Source organism: Hibiscus syriacus, unplaced genomic scaffold, assembly GCF_006381635.1.
Source record: "Hibiscus syriacus cultivar Baekdansim isolate YM2019G1 unplaced genomic scaffold, ASM638163v2 tig00110206_pilon, whole genome shotgun sequence".
In the NCBI taxonomy this organism is placed as follows: domain Eukaryota; kingdom Viridiplantae; phylum Streptophyta; class Magnoliopsida; order Malvales; family Malvaceae; genus Hibiscus; species Hibiscus syriacus.
Window position 1 is genome coordinate 750,743 of NW_024062627.1, and position 27,243 is coordinate 777,985.

The window sequence follows — 27,243 nt, forward strand, 5'->3', positions numbered from 1 at the left end:
TTAGCCACTAGTTTTGCTTTGTATCTTCCAACTGTGCCATCTGTCTTATATTTTATAGAGAACACCTATCTACCCACTTAATAGTTCAACGTTTTACTCTTCTCAAGGGCTGCCATTTTTGCCTTCATAGCATCCTCTCCCCTCTTATTATTCAATGCCTCAGTTATTTTTTATTTATTTTTGGTATTGGTATTAAATGGAGATTGGTCATTGGTTAGGAAAATTTTATGGTTTTGAGATAAGTTTTGATAGGTATTGGTATCAATGATCTTAGTAAGTTCGTTGAACAACCTCCCAAATCTCTCTAGCAGTCCCGAGAAACATGCAAGTATCACTAATCTTTGGCAGCCTTGAGTTCCACAACAAGGACATTACCATACCACTGAGTCTTGTTCATCCCAGGCTGCGAATTTGGGATCTCCTTGTGAAGGACCTTTTCCGGATCAGTGGCTTAATTTCCCTCTACATTTGAGAAAGGTACGAACCAACTGGGACCACTTCAAGTAGTTCTTCCCATTTAGTCTATACAACAGATTCATGAGTGATAAGGTTGGTTATCTCGGTTGAACCAGTAGGCATGGCCGTGGCTAGGTTTTCGGGGGCCCTGTACAAATTCTTATAAAAGAGTCCTATTTTTTTAGATATATTCGATTTTGGGGCACAATAGTGGCATTTTTTGAAAAAAAAGCGTCGCAATAGGTCCATATATAGTGGTATTTATTGGAAAAACGCCACTATATATATACTTTTTTGGGCATTTTTTTGGGTTGCACGATAATAGTGGCGTTTTTTTTGAAAAAACGTCGCAATAAATCCATATATAGTGGCGTTTATTAGAAAAACACCACTATATATATACCTTTTTTGGGCCTTTTTTGGGGGCCTTGCGCAGTTTGCGCCGCCCAAGCCACGCCTCTGCCAGTAGGGTGTTTTGACATGTTCTAAAGGATAAAAAATAATTTTCTGATCATGAACAAAACCTAAGTTGAATATATTTTCAAAAATCGTATTCTAATTGAATCTTTAAATTTTAAAAGCCTCGTTAATTTTATTATTTTGACAGATAAAAATTGTCATTGATTAATAAAATCATTAAATTTTGTATATGTGACAATTACTTATTTTCACATCAATTATTCTTTCACAGTTGGCGCATTAGATAGAGTGAATCATACAATAGATATTTAATGTATATCGAATTTTTTTAGTCAATTGACAATAAACACAAATACCTTACAGATTCAGTTGTTTGAACTCTAAACCTTTAAGATAAGTAATAACAGAAACAAATAAGAAACCGACAGACTACTCCGAATAAATGTTTCAAGAGAACGGCAACTGATCCTTTTACAGTATATCAATGATCTATCAGTTAAAGAGTAGATAGTCTCTGTCAAACATATTATGAAAGAAGAAAATAAGGTGACGGACACTTTGATAGAAAGACTTTGAAGTATTTATTTATGTGGTACCTTTCAAGCTTATATATAACTTATAGACTAAATTTTTCGAAGTTATTTCATTTTTTTTCATTAATTATTTTATTATTAATACCTCTATTAATCATTTTCTAAAAATTAATTTTTAAATAATATTTAAAAAGTGAGTACACTTGTTAACTAATTTTATTTGTGTGACTTCATACTCTACACTACTAAAAAATTTGTATATATTACATTTACGGAACGCTTAGGAGATCGGCCATTTTGATGTGATTTGTACTCTGTTTAAGCCTCTGTCTTTTACTTTTTTGACATTTCAGTTTACTGTTTTATAATATTTTTCCATTCAATAAATCAAACGGCTTTCATTAAAAATAAATAAATATATAGCCATTTAATAAAAATACTAATGCGAGTAAATAGTTATATTTTAAAAAAGAAAAAGAAAAAAGAAAAATATTATCCGAGAGAGTGTGTGATAATAGTCTTTCTTTGCATCCAGGCTCAAAGCATAAGGGACACCTCTCAATTTTCCTTCATATTGCTAATCCTAAAATGGCTGTCAAATCTCACATAACTACAGGATTGACCCTCCCTTTGAAACCCACTGCTGCTGCTGCTTCGAGCTCCGGGACTAGTAGAAGCTTGTGTTTAGATAATAAGCCACTCACTTCTACTTTCTTTAATGGCGGAGGTATCTTTCCTTTGGCTTTTTTAATTTCAATTTTAATGGGTAGCTGTCGTTTGGTTAAGAAGCTGTTCACTTCTTCCTTCTTTAATGGAGGAGATATATCCTTTCTTTGCCTTTTTTGTTGTTGTTACTTTCAATTTTGATGGATAATTGTTGTTTCGGGGAAAAAGCTACTCATTTCTTCCTGCTTTAGCGGCGGAGTTACCCTTCATTTGGCTTTTTCTTCCGTTCAATTTTAATTGATATTTTTTTCTGTCTTATTAATTCAGTGTCTGTTGCTTTTGACTTGACTCTTTTTCTCATTTCCCATGTTACAACCAGTAGATCAATGTTGAAATTTTGGAACTAAATTTTATGTACTATGATGGGATAATACCGTATGTGTGTTTGTGTGTGTATTTATATATCTAGAGCTTTGTTCTTTGGTAGCTTGAGTAGTGAGAAAGAGGGTTGCCAAGGAATGCCATTTTGTAAGTAGATTGACAAGTTTGCCTAACTCAAATGGTACACTTAAAACTTTTTTCAAGCTTAGCTGGTTGTATGGGCGATGACATTTTTCTTTGTTTGGTTTATTTGGGTCATTTGCTAATGTTTCAGATAAAGCTCTAAAGCTTTTTTTAAATGGCGAAACAATGTTCACTTAAAGGCATTTATTTGTTAAAATCCTTGTGGCTTCAATTGCATGTCATTTGGACCGTTGTCTTTCAATACGCTTTATTGATTCTGTAGTTTGATTTTCATCCCGTTTTTCTGTTGTTAAACTAGATTATTTGCATTCTAGGTGGATGTTGGAGAGTAATATGAAAGAGTGGCACTCCCATGAAATAGGACATTTTCTCATCCTAACACAGCAATACCAAATTTAAAGGATTGTCTAATATCATCTAAACCGTCTAAATAGAACTGAAGTAGATTTTTCTTGTTTCTTTCTAAACAGTGGCTGCCCTAAAACTTTCAAGCATAAGGACCCTTCCAGGAAGATCTCATTGTCATAGACAAGGCAATGGTGCTCTTGGTACGCGCATGAACCTTTTTGATCGGTTTGCTAGAGTTGTTAAGGTCAGATTTAAGGAATCATTTATACACTCATATAATGATACTCTGGCTTTTGATTCCAACTTTAGGCGAGTTATCTTAATAACTTCACTCATTTCACCAATAATGGCAGTCATATGCAAATGCACTCATAAGTTCTTTTGAAGATCCTGAGAAAATCTTAGATCAAGCTGTTATTGAAATGAATGATGACTTGGTGAAGATGAGACAAGCCACAGCACAAGTAAGCCTCATAATTTTTTATTTTTCAAGTTTCTTGTGTTTCTTGACTTGTCTTTTGCCTCCTTTCTTTATGTTTTCTTAATTTGCTTTTTCTCACCTTCCTAGTTGCTTTTGATAGTCTTAGTTTATTTTATTATAATTCCATTGCATATGTGGTTATGCACTCAACCGCAAATACCTAGATTGGCTTAGATTTTATGTTCTCATGCATTTTTTGTTATACCTTTCAATGTGACTTTCATCCCACTTTAAGTACACACACATGCTATCCTTTTCTCATTTGAAGGTATTAGCATCTCAAAAGCGGTTGGAAAATAAGTACAAAGCTGCACAACAGGCTTCTGAAGATTGGTAATTGATTAAGTAGTCTGTTTCTTTAGTCTGTAGAATATGCTGGTGTTCAAATGTCCTCACTAAATGCTGGTTTCATATAGGTACCGTAAAGCACAGTTGGCTCTTCAGAAAGGAGAAGAAGATCTTGCGCGTGAAGCCCTCAAGAGGCGTAAATCTTTTGCTGTAAGATGTCATCTTGCTAGAAAATTGACTTCTGAGCATTCTTTGTTTCTTTAGTCTGTAGAATATGCTGGTGTTCAAATGTCCTCACTAAATGCTGGTTTCATATAGGTACCGTAAAGCACAGTTGGCTCTTCAGAAAGGAGAAGAAGATCTTGCGCGTGAAGCCCTCAAGAGGCGTAAATCTTTTGCTGTAAGATGTCATCTTGCTAGAAAATTGACTTCTGAGCATTCTTTATAAAATCATTCCAGATCTTCAATTTCTTTCTCCTCGGAATAAGTAAACAAAAATCCATAGGTATTTATAGTTCATTAAGATGATATGCCACTTAGAATTTGATGTAAAAGTTGTCAAAGTTTTCTCTAAGCTTATTTACTTGTACTTCAGTGTGTCAGATGGTAATATGTATTTGAGACAAGTATGTTCAATTTTTTAAAAAGCTTTTCCATGCATTTATATGGACCTTGGAGGTCATATGGAAGTACCATCTTGGATAATTTGTCCAACATGGGCGTCAAATTTGGACAGTGAAAGAAAAAATTAATAATTGGAGTAACATAACCCTAAACTCTTTTGTGTCTTAAAAGGCTTTGAGAATGTCAAATTAGAGTTTACTGTTCCAATGTTCGAGAAGCTTTGCTTTGGGCTTGCAACAAAGAACACAATATCAGATTTATAATGTTGGGCTGGAGCTTTATGGTTCTAGCATCTTTGCTCAATAGAAAAGTAGAGGGTTACTAAAGGATTTTGAACTTTATGGGGAAAGAATAAGAATAGAGAAATAAGAAGATGAGTCCTAAAAAATGGTTAATAAAAGAATTCAAGGCATTTTGACAGTTTCAATTGCTTTGTCATATTTTTCTTGGTGTAACTTTAATTTCAAGTTGTAGGATATATTAGGCAGGGTTAAGTCTGGTATTTTGCATTCATTTTAAGTTTGGTAGATATAAGTATTTTGCCATTTCAATTCCAGTTAGCTTTGCATTTCGAATTGAAATTTGAGATTTGATATTTTTGAATTGTTCTTGGTTCTTCAATGTCTTGTCTCGATTTCGTTTGTATCTCTGAACACAAAGTTATGCGAACACCAGTTTCATACTAATCTGAATGAATGACTTACCGTGTAACTGATACAGGGAATTTTTTTAGGGATTAAAATCTGTCCCCCCCCCCAATCTGTAACATTTATTCGTAGTTCTTAAAGTGGATAACTCTTTTCTAATTGAATAATTGATGAAACCTTTTTTTCCTTTTTGTTGCAGGATAATGCTAATTCATTCAAAGCTCAACTTGATCAACAGAAAAGTGTAGTTGATAATCTTGTCTCTAACACACGGGTATGTCACTTTCTATCTTTACTACTATTAATTCCATTGGAATATTTTTCATTTAGATAATTTGGTTGGGATTTTTATTAGGAATATGTTATACATTGCCTTAGGTCTGAAATGATATGTGTTTAAATATATGGTATGAATCTATGATGAACAGTAGGAGTGATTTGAAAGTGATAGAAAAGAAAATCTACAGTCTTTAGAATGATAAACCAAAGAAGGATTGTCAAAGCACATAAGGCCCAAAAACTTCTGAATTAATGACAATATGTTATTTCTGAAAGTAGCCTTCTACCAATGAGAGGCTTAGTACTTTGTCTCAACTTATAAAAGTTATGCTAATGAAATCCACTCAAATTAAAGAGGAATAATCAATGAAACTTTATGGGATATTGTGGGATTTTCTCATCTTTGAAAGAGGTAAAGGAGATTTTCTCTGTTTTTATAAGTTATAACTAGGATTAGTTTTTTATTAGCTCCCCGAGTTTAGGAGTAAATCCTGTTTACAAAATCCATATGCCAGCATTTTGCATTGATTGAGGGTCTACTCACAACAGCTTAGAGAAATTTTGGGTGACTCGAGTAAAACATGGAAATAAATGAACTTGGAAGCCTAGCATTTAAATTCTTAGACAGACGCAAAATTTTAGCCTTGGAATTACAACTGATATAAATTATTGTTCAGTAATGACATTCCTGGCAGATGGTTTTGATGTAAAGTAAAAGAAAAAACTGATGAAACACTTAATAAACAAATAAATATTAGATTTAATAAGAAAATTATTTGTGTCATATTTTCTTGTTAGTATGTACAATGTACACATTGATGGATTTGTTGAGGTCGCATTCACTGAATTCCATTTTGTGTAGCTTTTGGAAAGCAAGATACAAGAGGCGAAGTCAAAGAAAGACACTTTAAAAGCTCGGGCTCAGTCTGCTAGGTAGTTTCCGTTATTCCAATTGCTACCTTCCTTTTTCTCTGTGTTTCATCATATGGGACTTTCTGGTCATGATCACTTTGGCATTGCTTCAGAACTGCTACAAAAGTAAATGAGATGGTGGGAAATGTCAACACTAGTAGTGCTTTATCAGCTTTTGAGAAGATGGAAGAGAAAGGTGAGTTAATCATAGGTTGGAAGCTTGTTTGTTGTAAGTCTATATCCTATTTATTCATGCTTCCAGTTAGCAAGATTATGATTTTGACACGAGAGAAAGTGCTCCTAATAAATCTTTTTCAGCCTTTTGATAAGCTTCTAGTGTAATTTGTGCTATATATTTCTAACGGAACATATATTAATTCATAAATATAAAATATTATCCAATAAAATTATTGGGTAGTTTCTTCTACTACACTGACAGAATATCTCCAATTCAAGCTTAGGTGCATTGTGAAGAAGCTTCGTGAGTTAAAAAAAATGTCTTTGTTGCCAAGGGATGCGAGGATGGCACCTGATGATTGGTGATCTCTCCTTTTTTTTTATAAGAATTTCAGGCCTCATTAAAAACCCCCTTCTTCATTAATGGAGCTTGTAGGGAAGCTCCTTAATCAACGGAAGGAGGAAAAGAGTGCGTTAGGAATTTATTCAACATAAGAAATTACATAAGATACAACCTAGAAAACACCCCAAACAGAAACAGAGAAACAAAAAATAATCCTAAACAACCATAAACAACAACACTAATTCAGCCTATTCCTTCTTTAGCTAAGGCATCAGCCTCGAAATTGGTTGTCCTATTTACCCATCTAACAACACCTTTTAATACTTTAAGTCTATGAACAATGTCTTTAATAATAAAAGCATAAACATCTGGACATAATTCAACCTCCTTAACCCAATCCTCTGCCACCTTGTTGTCACTTTCAATAATCAAACGGTCCTTGATCCGCTCTCGAAAACAAGCATAGAACAACAACCCATTTTGAATAGCTTTTAACTCCATAAAGGTCGGAGGCCCCGGACCAGCAGATTCCTTGAAAGAGCCTAAGGTAAAACTTGAGGAATCCTTTAAAACTCCTCCTAACCCGCTTTTCTTCCAATCCGTTGTTGTAGTAGTAGCATCTACATTAACTTTTACAAAACCCTTAGGAGGAGGAGACCAAGGAAATATAGATACAATCTGATTAGAATGGAGAGAACAAGAGTCCCCTAAAGAAGGATCTGAAATAAGAGAGTCCTTAGGAATAGAAACCTCTTTATTCTTTGCTAGGAACCAAGAAGAAAGCCTAAACCTTGCTAAGAAGAAATATTCTGCCATATCTAACTTCCCCCTTCAAACACAATAAGATTCCTAATTTTCCAAGTTGTCCAAAGAACGACCCCTGGAATAAAAGACCATATCGGTGAGTTAGTCTTCAAAGCATCCCAAGCTAGAAGAAAACTTTTAGCATTAGCATGAAAGGCAGACTTAATCCTCCAAAAATTCATAAATTTGTTCCAAATAGACCACACCACCGAACAAGAGAAAAACAAATGAGAGGGAGACTCATCCTCCATCTTGCAAAGATGACATAACACATCTTCAATTCCTTGAATTCCTCTTTTAACAAGTTTTTTCTTAGCAACCAGCTTCCCTAGAACAACCTGTCACATAAATGACTCCACTCTTTGCGGTAGTTGACCCCTCCAAATAATCCTCTTCCAAAAATGGACCTCTTCTGATCCCAAAGAATCTGATGAACAGAGATTATCACCAGATTTTACAGTGTACACCCCATCCCCAGTACCTTTCCAAATCATCCCATCAGAAGTTTCCATAGATAGAGAAAAAGTCGAAATAACAACCATCAAATTAGACCACTGCTCTAATTCCCAGTCATTTAAGTTCCTTCGAAACTGCACATCCCAAATCCAGCCTGAAGAGCTATACTCCCCAAATTCGAATAATTTGCCCATCTTGTTTGTAGACATAGAAAACAGTCTAGGAAAAATGAGCAAAAGAGGATAATCCAAAGCCCAAATGTCCTACCAGAACCGAATAAAATTGCCATCTCCAACTAGGAAAGTATATATACTTCTAAACTTGGAGCCAACAGTGTCCTCTTTGAAGTTATTCATTACCACAGATCTCCAAATCCAAGATACTTTATATATGATCTTATTGTCCAGCATTAACAAAGATGAATCCAGTTTGTATTTAGAAAAAATAAACTCCCTCCAAACAGTCTCCCTTTCATTGGCAAACATCCAAGACCATTTTTCTAAAAGTGCTCTATTCATCAAATTAAGATTCAGAACACCTAGACCGCCCTCAATCTTTGATTTGCACACATTATGCCAACTAACCCAATGAATCTTATTTTTTCCATTTTCCCCTCCCCATAAGAAATTGGACATAATAGAGTTGAGGTTTTTAAGAACCGAAGATGGTATCTTAAACAATGATAGGTAATATGTTGGAAGCGAACATAATTTTAAGCTGACCATATTCCCATATATAATGGGGTAAGGAGGAGGTAGGGTAGTAGGCTGCCCCCAACGCCAGGTTGGAAGCGAACATAGAACCGACTTAATCAATACCAATCTTCCTGCTAATGAAAGAGAAGAAGCTTTCCACCCAGCTAATTTGTTGGAGAAATTATTATTAACCACTGGATTCCAAAGAGCTGCAGAATTCCTAGTAGCCCCCAAAGGAAGCCCTAGATAATTAGAAGGAAATCTGCCTACTGGACATCCGATAGTGTTTGCCCACTCCTGAACTTCCTTTTCATTCAAATTAACACCAAACAATTTGCTTTTCTTCATGTTTAGCTGTAAACCAGAAATCACTTGAAACACACGAAACACCCTCTTGACGTTTAGAATCTGCATTTTCGAAGCACCGCAAAAGACAATGAGATCATCCGCAAACTGTAGATGAGATAAATTGAAAGAACCCTCTTCCCTGCCAATAACCAGTCCAGAAAACAGTCCCTGTGTAACAGCCTTTAGAATCAGTAAGTTGAGAAGTTCGCCTATAAAAGTAAACAACAAAGGGGATAAAGAACATCCCTGTCTTAGTCCCTTGGCCATTGGGAATTCTTCAGAAGGCACTCCATTAACTAAAACCGAAACTGAAGTTGTGGTTACACATTTTCTGATCCAACCTCTCCACCTGGGACCAAATCCCATTTTCTCCATTACTAGAAATAAAGTATCCCAATCAACCGAATCATATGCTTTCTTGAAATCAGCCTTGAAAACACAACCCTTAAGTCAATTTTTCCTCCAAAAATCAACTCCTTCATTAGCAATTAGAGAACAATCCAAAATTTGTCGACCTGGGAAGAAAACAAATTGTGTAGGACTAATTATGTCTGAAATACAACTCCTTAACCTCCTCGAAAGACACTTAGAGAGGATCTTATATAATCCACCAACTAAGCTAATAGGTCTATAGTCATCTAGGTCATCAATGTTTGAGCCCTTTGGAATGAGAGTAATAAAGGTATGATTTATGCCATGTTCCCAATCTTTCCCCAAGTAGAAGTTGTGAAAAAACTTCATAATCTCTCCCTTAAGTACATGCCAATTTTTTTTGAAAAAGTCCAAAATTTAAACCATCTGGCCACGGAGCTTTATTGCTATTACAAGACTTTAAAGTATCTCATATCTCCTCCTCTGTAAATTCCTTCTCCAAACTCAAATTCTGTTCCAATGAAATACTGGAAAAATCCAGCCCAATATCTTCCACTTCTAAGGTTGACTGATCATTAAAAGCCTTAAAAAAGTAATCTCTGACAGTGGCCTTGGTAACATTCGGATATTGAATAACATTTCCCCTGATAAAGAGCATTCAAAGCATTTCTCTTCCTCCTAACTGAAGCACAAGTATGAAAGAATCTGGTATTTTTGTCCCCATCTTCAACCCACTTTGATCTTAAATTCTGGAACCAAATCTGCTCCTCTATCTTATACAGCCTCCATAATTCTGTTCTCAACTCCTTCAACTCAATTGCTTTCTCACCATTGGAACCATCTTGCAACTGTTGAACATCCACTTCTAACTTTTGAATCTTCAATTCTAATTCTGAAATCAAAGCTCCTGGAAATTTTTCTCTCTTCCCTGCCCAATTTTTTATGGTTGATTTGGTTTTTTTCCAGCATACTATAAATTCCAGTATTCCTCTGATATTTCTTACATTCTTGAATTGAAGAGCTAACCAAATCTTCGAATCCGACTTCATCCATCAGATAATTAAACAGTTTAAAAGGTTTTTCCCCCAATTAACACCTCCATTTTCAATTATTACTGCATTATGGTCTGACACAGACCTTGGCAGTAATGATTGAACTAAATCTAGAAAAGCAGCCATGAATTGGCTATCAATCAAAAATCTGTCAAGTCTAACATAAGTCGGAGAATCTTGGTTGTTACACCAAGTAAACCTATCTCCATTCAAGGGCAAATCAATTAAACCTGCATGTAGAAGAAATTGGCTGAAAATCCTCATTGAATTCCTGTTCTGAGCTCTACCGATCTTCTCTTCTTCATGAAGGAAAACATTAAAGTCCCCTCCTATACAAATAGGTTCACTGTTACCTCTTATGAACATGCTTAACTCTTCAAAAAAGCTTCCTTTCTCCTCCTCAACAGAAGGACCATACATATAAATGAATCTACATCTGAAATTATTGGCGCGAAACCTCCCTGATATAGCTATAAATCTTATGTTTAAGAATTGATTTTCCAGCTCAAAAATGTTATCATCCCATCAACTCAATAATCCACCTGATGAACCAACCGATGGAGACTCAATAATCCCTTGTAAATTATTTAACCCGTTTCTTCTAAGAAAAGATCTCTGAATCTTCTCCAATTTTGTATCCTGCAGCCAAAGAAAATGAAGATAGTATTTAGAAACTAGCCTCTGAACAACCCTTTGCTTCTCTTTTCTACCCAAGCCTCTAACATTCCATGTAACAATGGATAACTTTAACTTCATCATAAATAAATCATCCATCTAAACCCCCATCAAGATCCCCCTGATTGGCCATTCTCAAATCTTTCTCCAAGCTAATGATCTTATTAAAAAAGGCCTGTTGTCCTTGCTTAAAAGAAATCCCCAACAACTTACTTATTTCCCAAGTAGCTAGTGCTTCTTCCACTAAATCTGAAAAGGCTGAAGAGGAAGTTGTTGAAATGCTCACTCTTTCTAGAGCTTCCCTTAACAAAAGTCTTCTAGCTCTTCTATTAGAAAATCCAGAATTGGAACTTGGTCTTCCTCCCTCTGAAAGCAATCCTTCAACCTCCCTTTCCATACTCTTATCACCCGAACTTCTTCCAGCAGTAAGATCGTCACAACCATGAAACTCTAAAACTGCTGACAAGCTAACCTGTTCAATAGCTCTAGAATTCAAATCTTTCCCTTCCCTGACGGATAAGTCATCCTCTTTGTTAGACATAAATTCCAAGACACTCCCATGCCAGTATTTTCTGTCCCTAGACCTTTTGTAAACCCTTTTATAGCTTCTCATTTTTCTTTTCTCTAAAGGTACACTTTTAATACTTAACGATCTATTAGACCTATATAAAAAAGTACCCCTTGATTTACTTCCAGAAATATTAATACTTGGCTCTAGCAACATTAACTGTGAATCCTGAACTCCTAAACCAGCCTGTTCAACATTCTCTGAAACTGTCCTCTTCCCCTCTTCTTCTTTACTGTAATTTCCTGACTCAACCAAATTCTGATCCTGAATCATTTTCCCAAACATATCAATTTTAATTACTGGACCAGCAGGAATTATCTTTGATACATTTGGTCCGGAAAACCCATCATCCTCTGATTGGGCTTGAGATTTTGCAGCCGAAATTTTTGAATTTCTAAACCCTAAACCTGCAAACTCACCTATTTTGATACTCCCACCTTTCTGCAATTCTGACATCTCTCTTTTTAATGCATTTCCCAACTTTGTCAAATCTTTGAAACTGATCTACCCCAACAGCTCCATCAAACCCGAGAGCAGCGCCCAGTTCAATCCAACTGTCAACCCTCTGACAATTTTCTTCTGCAGATCTTGCTGAATCTTCCTCATTTTCTGACCACTCCCTGTCTTCTTCCTTCTCGGACATAAACGCTCCAAACTGTCCCTCATCGAAAAGTTGCTGGAAAATAGATTGGAATGCTCATTCGCCGAGCCAATCTTAATGCTGACTTTGAAGGATCTTCCATAAGATCCAATAGTAATCTGCTCTGGAACATCAAAAGGGCTAACCACCCTAATTATAAATCTCGCCTTTGTAAGATCTTCCCTGTGTTTAGTGGCATCATGAATATCTACCACCCTTCCCCATCTCCCTGCTATACTTTCCAGCCTTCCCCATCTCCCTGCTATACTTTCCAGAAAAGAATCATTCCAACATAAAAGAGGTAACCCAAATAACTCAACCAGGCAAAAAGCCATTGGAACACCTTCTTCATTCAGTAATGGCTCCAAACGATCGAACCATAGATCAAAATCATCTTTCTTTAACACTACTCTAACGTAAAGAATCCACATTCCAAATACTTCAAACCATATCTAGAATGAGCTAAACACTAGAAATAAATATAGACTGTCTTTGAGCCACAATGAGTGAAGAGAAAAACGTAGAGAGAGAGAAGTTGAAAGAAAAGTTAGTTTCCGATGAGGTTTGGACGGTGTTCATCGACAACCTTAGTAGGAGGGTTTCTCGTCGTTCTTTAAGAGAAATTTTCCTAGTCCATGGTCCAATTTTTAGAGTGTTTATTACTAAAGAAACAAGAAATCCAAAATACAAATTCTCCACTTTTGCTTTTGTTCATTTTAAGAGTGAGATTGGTTTGAAAAAGGCTGTTGAAGCCTTAAATGGTATATTGATAGAGATGGGATGTTGATTTCAGTGAGTCCTGCAAGATATAAGGTATCTCGATCAAGGGTAGTGGGGATGAACATGTTCTCAAAGAAGGTTTCCAGTCAGGATTCTACAGATACTTCAAAGTCCAACGAGGTGGATAACTCTAACAGAAGTATCAGGGATGCCAGAACTTACAAAGATGCTTTGCTGTCAAATAGAAGTGCTATGGGGAATAAGGATATGTTTTCAGATGTTTTTCACAGGGAGATAGCTAAGAAAAACATTTTACAAATGTATATTCCATCGGAAAGTTCAAGTTGGGTTAAAAGGTCCTTAACAGGGATCGTTAAACAATCATTACAGATTGAGTTGATTAAGAAGGCTCTAGCTAAAGATGGTATTGATATCCAAATTGCTCGTTCGGGCCATGTATGGAACTCTTGTGTCATAGTGTTTAACTCAACTGAGGAGATGATGGATATTTGGATGAATAGGAAGGAGCTTATGAATCTATGGTTCGACCGACTAGAACTATTATTGAAAGATGAGGGTGTCCTAATGGCCTTCTGTCTGGTAGAATTATTTATGGTTCCTTTGTTTTGCTGGAATGTATCTTTTTTCGAGAAGGTAGTAGGAAGATGGGGAACACTAATTGACATACACGATGCTACAAGATATAGAGAAGACCTCACATTGGCAAGATTTTTATTGAGGGTGACAAGCCCTTTCGTTGTTCCGGAAGCTACCACGATTGCCTCACATGGAAGATCCTTTAAAGTTAGTATAAAGATTGGATCGGCAAGCGAGTTTTCAAGTTCATTTTTCAGTGATGTTCCGGTGGAAGGTTCCGATGGAGGTTTTTTTGAAGAGTTGCAGTCTGTTGATGAAGAAGACAGCCTACTTTCGGAAAGACAGAAAGTTGCAGCACGTGCAGCAATAGAAAATCGGCTGAGAGCTGACAATTGGTTCGATAAGGGAGCATTTTCAGGATATGAAAGAGCATGTAAGGAAAAACAGCCTCCAAGACTTTCCTCCCTTAGAAAAGTCTCTAATTGTGGGCTGTCAGAAAGTCATAACATTGGGAGTATAAATGTGGGGGAGTTTGCCGGTTTAGGTATTAGAAATTCAAATTTTCGGTTGATGGATCGCTGGCTCAATCTGAGGATTTTGGGCAGCCTGAGCTACGAGACTTTAAGGTTATTCCTTCTGGACCAGCAATCCAAATTAACCAGTTTGGGGAAATGGTTCAGAAACATAATTCTCTAGAAAATGACAGCAGAATAATCAAAGTGATGGAGACTTGCCAAAATGGAGAACAGTCTGCTGGTATTGGAAAAGAAGGTATTGAAGCAGAATTAAGGCTGGTTAAATCCAGTTCTATTTCTTTCGGTAATAACGTTAGGCGCAGAAATCTAAATCGTTCCAAGAGGTTGTCTACAACTCAGTCAGACCTGCAAGAAACTAGAAGTATGTGTAGTTTTAAAAGGGTCTATAAGAGATCGAGGAACAGGATACACTGGTACGGGAATATTCTGAAGTTCATGCCAGATTCTGAGGAAATCATAGTTAGTCAGGGAGGGGAACAGGTGGATCTTAATACTTCTCTACAGATTTGTTCTAATGCTGTCTTGACTTCAAATGAGAAACAAGATTCTGTTATTGTTGGAGCCTCATTGAACGAAATTGAGGATAGGGAGATTGAAGGATGTTTTTCAGAAGGAGAATGCTCCAATTTCAAATCTGGTTTGCTGATCAGAAGAGCCAAAAGAATTTTGATAAGGGAAGCACTAGATCATGTGAGCATTGATACAGCCTCCTCTCCAGCATTTTCAAATCTTTTGGAAGAAGCTTTAGCTACATGGGAGGTTAGTAAGCTTTTGGGGGTGTCTTTCAAGGAAGGAAAATAAGCCTTTCTAGAAAAAATCATAAGCCTAGAGAGAGTATCGATAGGTATCATTCAAGGTGATCTTGGAGGAGGTGATTAGTTTGATTGGGGTCATTAAAGGAGATCGACATTTATTTTCAATGATGAATACAAAATTAATCATTTGCTCATGGAATGTTAGTGGTTTGGGTAAAAAACAAACACAGAGGTCTGTACAGAATTTATGTTCTAAGATTTATCCTTATTTTCTATGGCTGCAAGAAACAAAGACAGAGAAGATTAAAACGTCATTTTTTAGGAGTGGGTTAAACAAACTCAGAGGTGTTATTGAATCTAGTTCGATCGGATCCTCAGGGGGTTTATTGTGTTGTTGGGATGATAATATTTTTGAATTGGAAAATCAGCATGTAAGCAGGAGATTTATAGCCATAACGGGTAAATTTCGAGCCAATAATTTCAGTTGTGGCTTCATCAATGTTTATGGTCCTTCAGTGGAGGAGGAGAAGACAAGTTTTTTTGAAGAACTAAGTCTTTATTTAAGAGGTCAGAATTGTCCGGTTTGTGTAGGAGGGGACTTCAATGCTTACTTGTATGAAGAAGAGAAGATTGACAGGGACAGAACAGAAATTCTATGAATCTTTTCAGTCAGTTTATCCTACAATCTGGTCTTATTGATTTACCTATGATTGGAGGCAGATTTTCTTGGACTAATAAACAAGATAATCCAACCTTTGTAAGACTGGATCGTTTTCTTGTTGATAGTCAGTTTTTGGCTGCATTCCCGGATATAGTTCAGTCCATTCTTCCATGGTCTGTGTCAGATCACAATGCTATAACTCTTGAGAATAGGGGTGTGTAGATTGGGGTAAAAAACCTTTCAAATTATTCAATTACTTGATGGATGAGGAAGGTTTTGAGGACTTGATTAAGTCATCTGTTCAAAACAGTAAGAAAAATCAATGGAAAGCGGGTGTTTTTAATATTTTGAAGAATGCCAAAGGTGCAATCAAGAACTGGGTTGGGAGAAGAGATCAGTATCCAAAAGCTTTGATTTCTGATTTAGAAGAGAAAATTCAAAAGTTAGAGGCTGTCCAACAGCAGCAGCATGGTGTTTCAGACAGAGAATTAATAGCAGATTTGAACTCTAACAGAGCAGAATTGTGGAAACTACTTAAAATTCAGGAGCAGATCGGTTTCCAGTATTCTAGATCAAAATGGATTAAAGATGGGGACCGCAATACAAGATACTTTCATACTTGTACTACAGTTAGAAAGAAGCAAAATGCATTGAATGTACTGAATTTTGGGGGAATTATGATTCAGGATCCGATTGCAATAAAGGCAGCAGTTAGGGATTACTTCTTCAAAATTTACAATGAGCGTTCAACTCTGGAAATTGATGACATAAAGCTGGATTTTAACAAAATTACACTCGATCAGAGTCAGTTGTTACAGAGAATTTTCTGAAGATAGATTTTGGAAACCTAGAAGTCTTGAGACAATAACAAAAGCCCCAGGGCCGGATGGTTTAAATTTGGGATTTTTCAAGAGGTTCTGGCATGTTTTAAAGGAAGATATTATGATATTCTTTCGTAATTTCTATTTGGGAAAAGATTGGGAACATGGTGTAAACCATACATTCATTACTCTTATTCCAAAGATTTCTAATGCAGGTGGCCTTGATGATTATAGACCTATAAGTTTAGTAGGTGGGCTATATAAGATTTTGTCTAAGTGCCTATCAAGGAGGTTAAGGAGCTGCATTTCAGACATTATCAGTCCTTCTCAATTTGCTTTCATCCCAGGTCGACAAATTTTGGACTGCTCTTTAATTGCTAAAGAAGGAATTGATTTTTGGAGGAAGAAAGGTTTAAAGGGTTGTGTTTTTAAAGTGGATTTTAAAAAGACATATGACACAGTTGACTGGCCTATTCTTTTCAGAGTAATGAGAAAAATGGGCTTTGGTTCTACATGGATTAGCTGGATCTCGAAATGCGTCACAACAACTTCTATATCAGTTTTGGTTAATGGGGTTCCTTCAGAGGAATTCCCAATGGCAAAGGGAATTCGTCAAGGTTGCTCTTTGTCTCCTATGTTATTTAACATAGTAGGGGAACTCCTTAATCTCATGATTCGTAGGGCTGTTTCAGAAGGGTTATTTTCGGGTATGGTTATTAGCAGGGAGAAGGGAACTTTCAAATTATCCCTCCTTCAATTTGCTGATGACCTAATAATATTCTGTGGTGCATCTAAGAAGCAGGTTATGAACGTAAAGAGAGTACTTCGAGTCTTCGAAGTTATATTTGGCCTCCAGTTGAACTTAAAGAAGTCAAAACTATTTGGGGTGAATATGAATGAAGAGGAAATAAGAGATTGGGCACAGTCTGTGGATTGTACTGTTGGTAGCATTCCTTCAGAATACTTAGGACTACCTCTGGGAGCACAAAGAAATTCTTCTGCCCTATGGGATCCAGTGGTTCATAGTTTCAACAAGAAGTTGGCAGGTTGGAAGGCATCCTCTCTTTCTATTGCAGGGAGGTTAGTTTTAATTAATTCAGTCTTATGCTCGCTTCCTACATACTATTTGTCATTGTTTAAAGTTCCGGCTTCGGTGTACAAGTCAATTAATTCTATCATGTCCAACTTCTTATGGGGCGGAGGAAGTGGTCAAAACAAGATTCATTGGGTGGGTTGGCCCAATGTGTGCAAACCGAAATTCGAAGGTGGATTGGGGGTTCCAAACATCGACAAGATAAACAAAGCTTTATTAGAAAAATGGTATTGGAGGTTTGCTAATGAAAGAAATGTGGAATGGAGGAAATTGATTTGTTCTAAATACAATTTAGACTCGTCTTTATTGCTATTTGACAATAAGGTTACACCCAAATTTTCATGGATTTGGAGATCCGTGGTGAACAATCATTACAAAATAGACCCTACTGGCTGTAAAATTAGAAGCAACTATTCTTTTCAAGTTGGCGATGGGGGTAGCATTCGATTTTGGCAAGATGTTTGGGCAATGGATCAACCATTAAAGATCATTTTTCCGAGATTGTTTTCCATTTCCTTAAACAAAACTGGAAAATTATCTGAGTTTGGTGATTTTAGCTCAGGCAACTGGTTTTGGGATATACATTTAAGAAGGGAATTGAATGATTGGGAATATGAGCAGTGGTCTAATTTGATGACAATTATTTCAAATATTTCCCTTTCGGTTGATTCATCTGACGTACTGGTCTGGAAAGGCACTGGAGATGGGGTATTTACTGTGAAATCTTGTGTTAGTCAGTGTTATTCAGGGACCTCAAGTTCATCAGAGATTAATTTCTGGAAGAATGTTGTTTGGAGTGGATTATTGCCTCCAAGAGTGGAGACATTTGTATGGCAAGTTATTCTACAGAAGCTGGCAGTGAAGTCAGCTCTTGTTAAAAGAGGTATGCTGGGTATAGATGACTTGTTGTGTCCTTTTTGCAAGCAGTTTGATGAGACGCCCTCCCATTTATTTTTTACTTGTTCAGTGCTTTGGAGCATTTGGAATAAATTTATTAGATTTTGGAACATTCAATCTGTCTTTCATGTTGATGCAAAAATATTTCTCCTAGCATGGGTTGATTTGAGGATTAATTCGACCATATGGTCATTTATTCCAGGGGTTGTCCTATGGACAATTTGGAAATTCAAAAATTATATTGTATTTGAAGGAGGGAAGGTAGATCAAGCAGAACTCTTCTTTTTAGCTAGGTTCAGGCTAGCTTCATGGTACTTAGCTAAGTACAAACAGGTTTCGATCTCTAAGGATTTGCTTATTTCAGATCCTTCCTTGGGATTCTTGTTCTCCTAACTCCAAACCGATTGCAACTGTGATTAATTGGTCCCCTCCCCCAAAGGGCTTCATCAAATTAAATGTCGATACTGCTACTACTACTGATTGGAAGAGAAGTGGGATAGGTGGTGTTTTGAGAGATGATAACGGGACAATCATAGACACTTACAAGGAATCCGCAGGACCTGGTCCTCCTACTTTGATGGAATTGAAATCTATCCTTAAGGGTTTATCTTTCTTTCACACTATACGACACAGATTCAAGGATCGGTTGATCATTTAAAGTGACTGCAGGGAGGCAATTGACTGGGTTAGGGATTTTGTTTCATATCCTATTGTTTATGCTTACATTGTTAAAGATATTATTGAAAAACTTAGACTGTGTGAAGGTGTTATTAGATGGGTTAATAGGACAGCTAATCTAGAGGCAGACGCTCTAGCTAAGGCTGGAATTGGTTGATATTTATGTTGTTTTTAAGGTTGTAACTATTTAGGTTGTCGATCTCCTTCAAGGAGTTCTAGGTTTTTTGTAATCTATTGTATTAAGTTTATTATTAATAAAATCCAAGGCACTCTTTTTCTTCTTCCGTTGATTAAGGAATTTTTTCAGAGTTCCATTAATCATGAAGGGGGTTTTTTAATGAGGCCTAATATTCCTATAAAAAAAATCATCTTTCTTTCTTCATCCATGCCTCCGACATTTCATCAGATGAATTAAAAATTATCACACAAGAGTTCCAGACATATCCCCATCTAGCAATCTGGACTTCATAACCTTCATTGACTAGAGCCTCTTGAACTAATTCTAGCTCAAATGAATGCTTGATAATCCCCGTCAATGATCTTTTAACCCAGCTCGAGCTTTTAGATGGAATGTGCACTTCCAATAAGTTTTTCTTGTCTTTCCCTCTGTGATGACCTTCAGCTGAAAATTCCTTTAATCCCAAAACACTTCTCGACATCCTGTTCGACATCAGAGCATCTTTATATGTTCTGCCATCCCTCAAACTTCTATTAATACCATCTGACTCTTTTGAGTTAGATGTTTCAGCAGTAATCGGACATGAAGTCTTCTTGAAAGAACTATTATTACGCTCTTTCCATGAACGGGATTCCTTGTATCTTGCAGTTCCAACCGTAATCCTTCTCCCATCTATGACTGAACCATTTAGATTATCTATTGCCCTTTTCAAACCAATCTCATTCCCAAACTGCACAAAAACAAAAGTGAAGAATCTGTATTTTGGATTTCTTGTTTCTTTGGGGATAAAGACTCTCTGAACAGGACCATGAACTAAGAACATTTCCCTTAACGCACGTCGTGAAACTCTCCGACTAAGATTATCCACAAACACCGTCCAAATCTCATCGGAAAATAACTTGCTATTCGCCTTTTCTCTCTCTCATATTGGTAGGTATGAAATTATTTTAGATCTCATTGTTGAATTTTTCATGGGCAGACATCGTTTTCCTTATTAAACTAAGATGGTCATATTGGTGATCTCTCATCGCTAAATGCATTTTTCAATCAGTCCAGATTAATAGTATCTTACATTTCTTGTGGTTGGTAGTCATTCTATAAGTAGATTTGATCTTAAGTCCCTTTCCTGCTTCTTCTTTTTCACTGGCAGTTTTGGCAATGGAGTCCGAAGCTGAAGCTCTTGGGCAGTTAACCACCGATGATCTTGACGGGAAGGTATTGACTACCCTGCTTTTATTTTTGCAATATTTAAATCCAATTTAAACTTTCCATGGCCAAATTTCCATTGTTGCTATCTGATCATTTGCATCAATTGTTGGTGGTGACCATCATAGGCCCGATTTTAACAGTGTTAATGGGTTTTTGTTGGCATAACCCTGGAATGCCAACTTAACTTTTGCCTGGTTATACTGACTCGAATCATTTTGAAATCAAAGCTTACTTTCTGAAATATTTTCTGTGAGTTTATCCAAGGATATGAAATATGGAAAAGGTTTTCCTGCAAGTAAAGTAGATCATGTTAGTAGGGGATAAGCACACTTTCTGTGAACTCAAAAGATTATCAGAAATGCATTTAGTTTAACGGAGAAGTTGCTTTTCATATTCTGGATTGTCTTACCATCTGAAATTTCATGATAAGAATACAAGATTTCATTGTACCGCAGTTCATGCATGTAGGACCCTTTTGCTGTGATTATATATATATTAGCTTATATATTTGATAATTCCTGTTTACAAAATTCTTCTTTTGATTCATAGCGAAACCTGTTACTTAAATATGCAGTTTGCGTTACTTGAGAGCACATCAGTTGACGATGATCTTGCAAACTTGAAAAAGGAACTATCTGGTAGCTCACAGGTATCTCTCATTCTTGTTTTGTGTAAAAGGATTGATTAGGTAGGTTTCCCTGTTATATATATACTTCCCCTAGACTATTTAAGATTAGATTGGATTATTCTTTCAAATTGCATTAACAATATGTTTAGCCGTCTGGTTATCGGGTCAGGAATCAGATTAAGAATTGACTGACCAAAAGCCAAGAATAAGAATCAAATTTGAGGGCTAGACTATCTATTCTAGGCACTTGAATTATAGTCAATAGTGCATGTTTGACTCTGTATTTGGGAATTGAGTAATTTAATCATTGTAAGTTTAATTTGGTTCAAGCAATTAATTACATGGACAGCAGTTTTGAATTTAATGAAAACCTGTCTGCATGTTGATGTAGGCTTCCTTAAATCTAAGTGAATGAGTTGAAGTTTGACAAAGCATATAAATTCTTTTGCTACTTCGGATCTATCTATAGCTTGTATTGTCAAGTTTTAGTTCATCTCAGCATTTTGACTGTTTTCCACTAGCAATGCTATTACATTTTTCAGCGTTTATTTCATGGAAAATAATTTGGTCAACGGAAAATTATTTATACTAATCTTGAATTTCAACCATTTGGTTTTTCTCCTTCCTCCGACCAACAGAAAGGAGAGCTTCCACCTGGAAAAACTGTTTCTGCGTCCACAAACAAGCCGTTTCCATATCGGGATGCTGAGATTGAGACGGAGCTTAATGAATTGAGGCAAAGGGCAAAGGAGTTGTAAGGTTTCTAATCTGCATACCGAGAACTCTGAACGAGGTTGGGCTCAATTTAGGTTTGATATGAAATATTTTAAGGATCGAGCCACAGTTTGGTTTATGGACACATTTAGGGTGTGCTTGATAGTCGTAATTCGTTTTTCGAAAAATGTTTTGCTCAGTTTTCAATGTTTGATAATTGTAAAATATTTTTCAGTGTTCGATATTCCTAATTAATTTTTCTCAATGTAATTCATTTTCCTTTTTTTGTATTTTTTTATAAAATAGTTTATCCTGATTTTTCGTAAAATATTTTCTCAACTTTTCACTTTAAAGTATTGGAGGAGAGTTAGTGGTAATGTCAATATTCTTAAATAAAAATAGTATAAAAAAAGTAATATCATAAAATTATGATATGATTCGGCTAGATTTTGATTCCGTATAGAGACTTTTGATATTTAAACTTATATTTAATATACATATATGCATACTTTTAGCTATATTATTAATAACGAACTCTTTAATTGTATAAGTGTTATTTATTGATCGAGTTTCAGTTTAATTTAAAAATTATTAAAATGGTTTTACTTTAAATCATAATTGATATCATAAAAACAATTCTCATGAAATTAAAAAATATTTTTATATTGTCGTAAATCTTACTAATGAGAAGTACTTTTATTAGCTCAAAAGAATCTTTACATTTGTGAAAGTTGCGTTCGTGCACATAATTTTACGTGTTTATTTTTGAAATTATTAAATAATATATTTTCAATAAGTTAATTTAAATGATTTTTAATGTTATTATAATATAAAATATAAATCTTAAATATTTTTAAATAATTAACATAAATTATTTGTAAATTTTAATTTGAATATATAAATAATATTATAGATATTAAAATCAAATATAAACCTAATTCTTATAAATTCAAATATATAAAATACTATATATTTGATAGAAATTTCAAGGAGTTAAATAATTATAAAACTCAACATAAATACTAAAGAAACTATCTTATATTTAAATATATAATCTAAAGCTGCTAATTTTTAATTTCGTATCAAAACTAACGAATGAAGCTGCGCTTATTATCTCAGTGCTCAGCCTAAAACGCTGCACTTTTCTCTTCCCGCCAGACAGACTCCGGAAAACGACATCGTTTTTCTCACAGCGTTATCCATATTATCTTCCGTCTCTGTTCTCTTCAACGTAAATTTTATTTTATTTTTTAAAAGAAATCCTTTAACAGAAGAAATGGCGTGTGCGAGCGTTGCAGCAATTTCTTTAAATTTCCAGCATTTTCAGAATCATAGAGTAAGTTGGGAAACCCCATAATTTCTCTCTAATTAATTCAGTTTTTGGTTAACTTCATTGATTTTTCTGTTTTTTCCCTCAATGGAAGTAGGTCTCTTTCAGTAGCTGCTGCTGCTTCAACAGAAGAATAAAGTTACGTTACAACCAGCAAATTCTTAGTCACAAGTGAGTCCCATTTTTACTTTCTATCTCTTTTTGTTGATATTTTTTTATATAGTTTTTTTGGCTAATTTGTTTATTGTGATATTGGAATTTAGAGTTGTTAGTTATACGAGGAAGCCGATATCTGCACTTGCTTCTGGTGAATTTCATATTTTATTTAATTTCCATATCATTTCCCCCAAATTTTGCCAGTGTAATTGAGTGGATAATTTAAATGATTTGGTGTTGCACATTGGTATCCAATTTTAATGTTGTAGGTTTGGAGGCATCTATTTCAGATACAGATAGCAAATTGATAGCCTTGAAAGATGCTACGATCGTGGTCGAGTCTAGAGACGAAAACAAGATACAGGTGTAGTCCTAAACATCAACCTTTTGTCATTGAAATCATATTTTGTATGTTAATGTAAATACATTTGATTCGTATATTTTGTATTTTAATGTAAATACATTTGATTCGTATACTTTAACATGAGCATGCTTTTGCACCAAAATGTTCTTTGTGGTAGAGCTGTTCATAGACAGTTAACCGAATCATTTAGTCTAAGAGAAAATAACTCAGTGACCAAAAATGCCTTATAATATACGATTTTAACAAATTTTTTTTGGATTTGCCAAAAAGACCAACTAAATCGCAATGCGATCGATAATTCGCAACGCGATCTCCAGTATCGCAAATCAGTTTCTAGATTCGCAACGCGAACTTTGACTATCGCATTGTGAACTTGGACTATCGCAATGCGAACTTGGACTATCGCAATGCGAACTTGGACTATCGCAATGCTAATATGTATCGCAATGCGAACTTCGACTATCGTATTGCGATTTACATATTCGCATTGCGATAGTCCAAGTTCGCATTGCGATAGTCGAAATTCGTATTGCGATAGTCGACTATCGCATTGCGATAGTCCAAGTTCGCATTGCGATAGTCGTGGTCGTAGTCGTGATCGTGGTCGTGGTAATACGTGTCTTCGACACGTCCGCGCGAATACTATCTTTTTAGAAAAAATTCTTAAAAAACAAATGCAATACCACCAGTCGCAATGCGAACTTGGACTATCGCAATGCGAACTTGGACTATCGCAATGCGATAGTCGACTATCACAATGCGAATTTCGACTATCGCAATGCGAACTTGGACTATCGCAATGCGATAGTCGAAGTTCGCATTGCGATAGTCCAAGTTTGCATTGCGATAGTCGACTATCGCATTGCGATTTACATATTCGCATTGCGATAGTCCAAGTTCGCATTGCGATAGTCCAAGTTCGCATTGCGAATTTGGAAACTGATTTGCGATACCGGAGATCGCGTTGCGAATTATCGATCGCATTGCGATTTAGTTGGTCATTTTGGCAAATCCAAAAAAAGTTGGTTAAAATCGTATATTATAAGGCATTTTTGGTCAATGAGGTTATTTTCTCTTAGTCTAATTGTTAGGTTAACAAGATTTTTCTAACCGTAACCTAACTTTTAAGAAACGGTTAACTGTTAACGATTAATTGTTATTAACAGTTTGTTTACAGGTTAATTGTATTACAATTATTTTTTTAAAATAACAAAACGTGAAAGTTTTAAATACATATAAAAAAGTATAGCACTTAACACATACTTACACCAATGTATGTGAATAAAATAAAAAATTATAGCACTTAATACATACTTACACCGGTGTGAGTATGTACATCTCCCAAAAAGTGTAGCACTTAACACATACATCTTCCAATATAAGTATAAATTTAATTTATTAACGGTTGACCGTTTATCAAAATTCATAATCGTAACCTTAATCGTTAACTATCATTTTTAGTGGTTCAGTTAATCGAAACCGTTTAACATTAACGGTTCAGTTAATTAACCTGTTAAAGGTAACGATTATGCCGGTTAACAGTTATGATTAAATGTTACGGGTTTTTTTTAACACCCTACTTTGTGGAATGGTGAAATTAGTTGCCGGAGCCATGTTTAAATAAACTTTTTTGAAGCCTTTATTTTCTTGACCGAGCAATCCAACATTTTAAAGAAGTTGTTTATTTTGGTGGTTCATATGTGTGTATGTTAAGTGTTTTTAGGAATAATTCTCGTCGTGTTCTACTGCCAGCTTCGAGTGGATGTTACCGGGATCGAGACACAAAAGGTATTTAACAAGGTTTTGACGGATTTGGCTCGTCAAGCGCCACCGATTCCCGGATTTCGTAGAGAGAAAGGAGGTAATGCATTGATGCAGTTATATAGAGATTAAGCTCTCAATCATGGTGATTTGTTCATGAATTTGCTCATCTATGCAATTCCAAAGCCAAACTCTAATTCTGACTTTGTTCTTTTTATTTGGCGCCAATGCAGGAAAAACAACAAAGGTAATTTCAAGAGCACCATTCTCATATCAACTTGTGAACCTACTACATAGATTTTTTGTTTTTGGCTACAACGCGGGCATCGACTTGGAGAAGGGATGGATCCCAACTGTTCGGATTTGAACCCAGCCTAAAGTGGCTGCATGAACCAATTGGTTCCTATTAAGTTTGCTTCTGCATTGTACAGAAGGACTCATTGGATAAATTTGGCAGGTTCCAAAAGAAGTCCTGTTACAAGCTCTTGGTGAAGACCGTGTTACAAAGTTTGTCGTGCAAGAAATACTTACCTCCACTATAGCTGATTATGTAAAAGATGCAAGTTAATAAATATGATTACAAAGTAGTATGTATTCAAAGTTATATTTCGACTTTTTTAGTTTACCTCTCGTGTAGATCTGGAATTAACTCTTGCTCCTCGTCTGAAATAGGAAAATTTGAATGTGAGAGACAAGAAGGTTACCACAAGCCAGACAGCAGAAGAGCTCAAAGTTTCATTTACTCCGGGGAAGGATTTCGGGTTTAATGCAGTGCTGGAATTAGAAGAAGAATCTGAATCTGAAGATTCATAGGTTAACTCATCTTACTTTCTCCTTGCTCAAAGATTCATAAGTATTTATTATTCGTTACATTTGGTCCTAGTGGAGACATTTTTCTTTGCTAGTAGGGTCAATTATTTGTTGAACGCCAAGGTCGGAACCACAAATTTATTTAGATTGTAATTCACATTGATCTAAGCAGTCGGGGCAACAGTAACCCGGCTTAGTTTGGTCTTTAAAATGTAGCATTCATCAGGTCTGGGAGGTTAAAGTTTAAGGTCAACAGTTGACGCTATGAATTCAGGGCTTGAAACATATAGCAGCAGTCAAGTAAATATGACACGGTTCCTTGCAGGATGGACCGAAGGAGGACGGATGGGTAATTGTCCAGAAAAAAATTAAATTTTCATATATTTTAAATATTTTCTTTAAATTTTATATTAATAATATATTTTTGTCTTAAAATTTTATAGTCACCCACTAAAATAAAATAAAATCATGAACTAATTAATTCCATGCATTTACTACTTTTTCTTTCATTTTTTTTATATTTTCCACCAAGCGTATTTATATCAAACATATATTTTATCTTTTTATTTTTTTCATATTTATATATCTTCTCAACGCTATTGATGTACAATTCAATTTCGACTGTCCATTTTAGGCTTTCTTTTGTTTTTTTTATCTTTTTAAAACTTTTTTTGACAAAATTAATCATTTTTTTATAAGAGAGTGAATTATTTAAATTTAATAATTACGTACTTGTGATAATTTTACTAACCAAACATATAATTTTTTAAAGGGTAAACTACCTATTTAGTCCCTTAACTATTCGTGCAATTCCATTCTAGTCACTTGATTTTTTTCAAACTCATACCTAACGTTATATTTTAGTTTAATTTTTGTCACCCTCCAATAAAAGATTAATAGAACTGTTAATGTGATATTTTTTATTTTTATTTCAATGATGATGTGGCATTATCTTAAGGTGACACATTAGTATTATCGTTAAATTTTTAATGGTGGGTGATTAAAATGAAACTAAAATGTAACATT

General features: G+C 35.4%; 2 protein-coding genes across 2 annotated transcripts; both read left to right on the plus strand.

The window, feature by feature from the left end:
* Positions 1–1,885: 1,885 nt before the first annotated feature.
* Positions 1,886–21,889, plus strand: LOC120219395 (membrane-associated 30 kDa protein, chloroplastic-like). The gene is made up of 11 exons (XM_039216213.1): positions 1,886–2,136; positions 3,071–3,192; positions 3,302–3,412; positions 3,698–3,762; positions 3,846–3,927; positions 5,188–5,262; positions 6,130–6,200; positions 6,293–6,375; positions 20,396–20,460; positions 21,029–21,103; positions 21,721–21,889. The coding sequence occupies exons 1-11, from the start codon at positions 1,998–2,000 to the stop codon at positions 21,838–21,840; spliced, it is 1,008 nt and encodes a 335-aa protein (XP_039072144.1). The 5' UTR covers positions 1,886–1,997; the 3' UTR covers positions 21,841–21,889.
* Positions 21,890–22,980: 1,091 nt separating this feature from the next.
* On the plus strand, positions 22,981–26,249 carry LOC120219208. Its single transcript, XM_039216060.1, has 8 exons — positions 22,981–23,132; positions 23,224–23,297; positions 23,390–23,433; positions 23,552–23,646; positions 25,399–25,507; positions 25,641–25,654; positions 25,865–25,966; positions 26,080–26,249. Exons 1-8 carry the CDS (start codon positions 23,073–23,075, stop codon positions 26,218–26,220), a joined length of 639 nt encoding a protein of 212 aa, XP_039071991.1. The 5' UTR covers positions 22,981–23,072; the 3' UTR covers positions 26,221–26,249.
* The last annotated feature ends 994 nt before the right edge of the window (positions 26,250–27,243 follow it).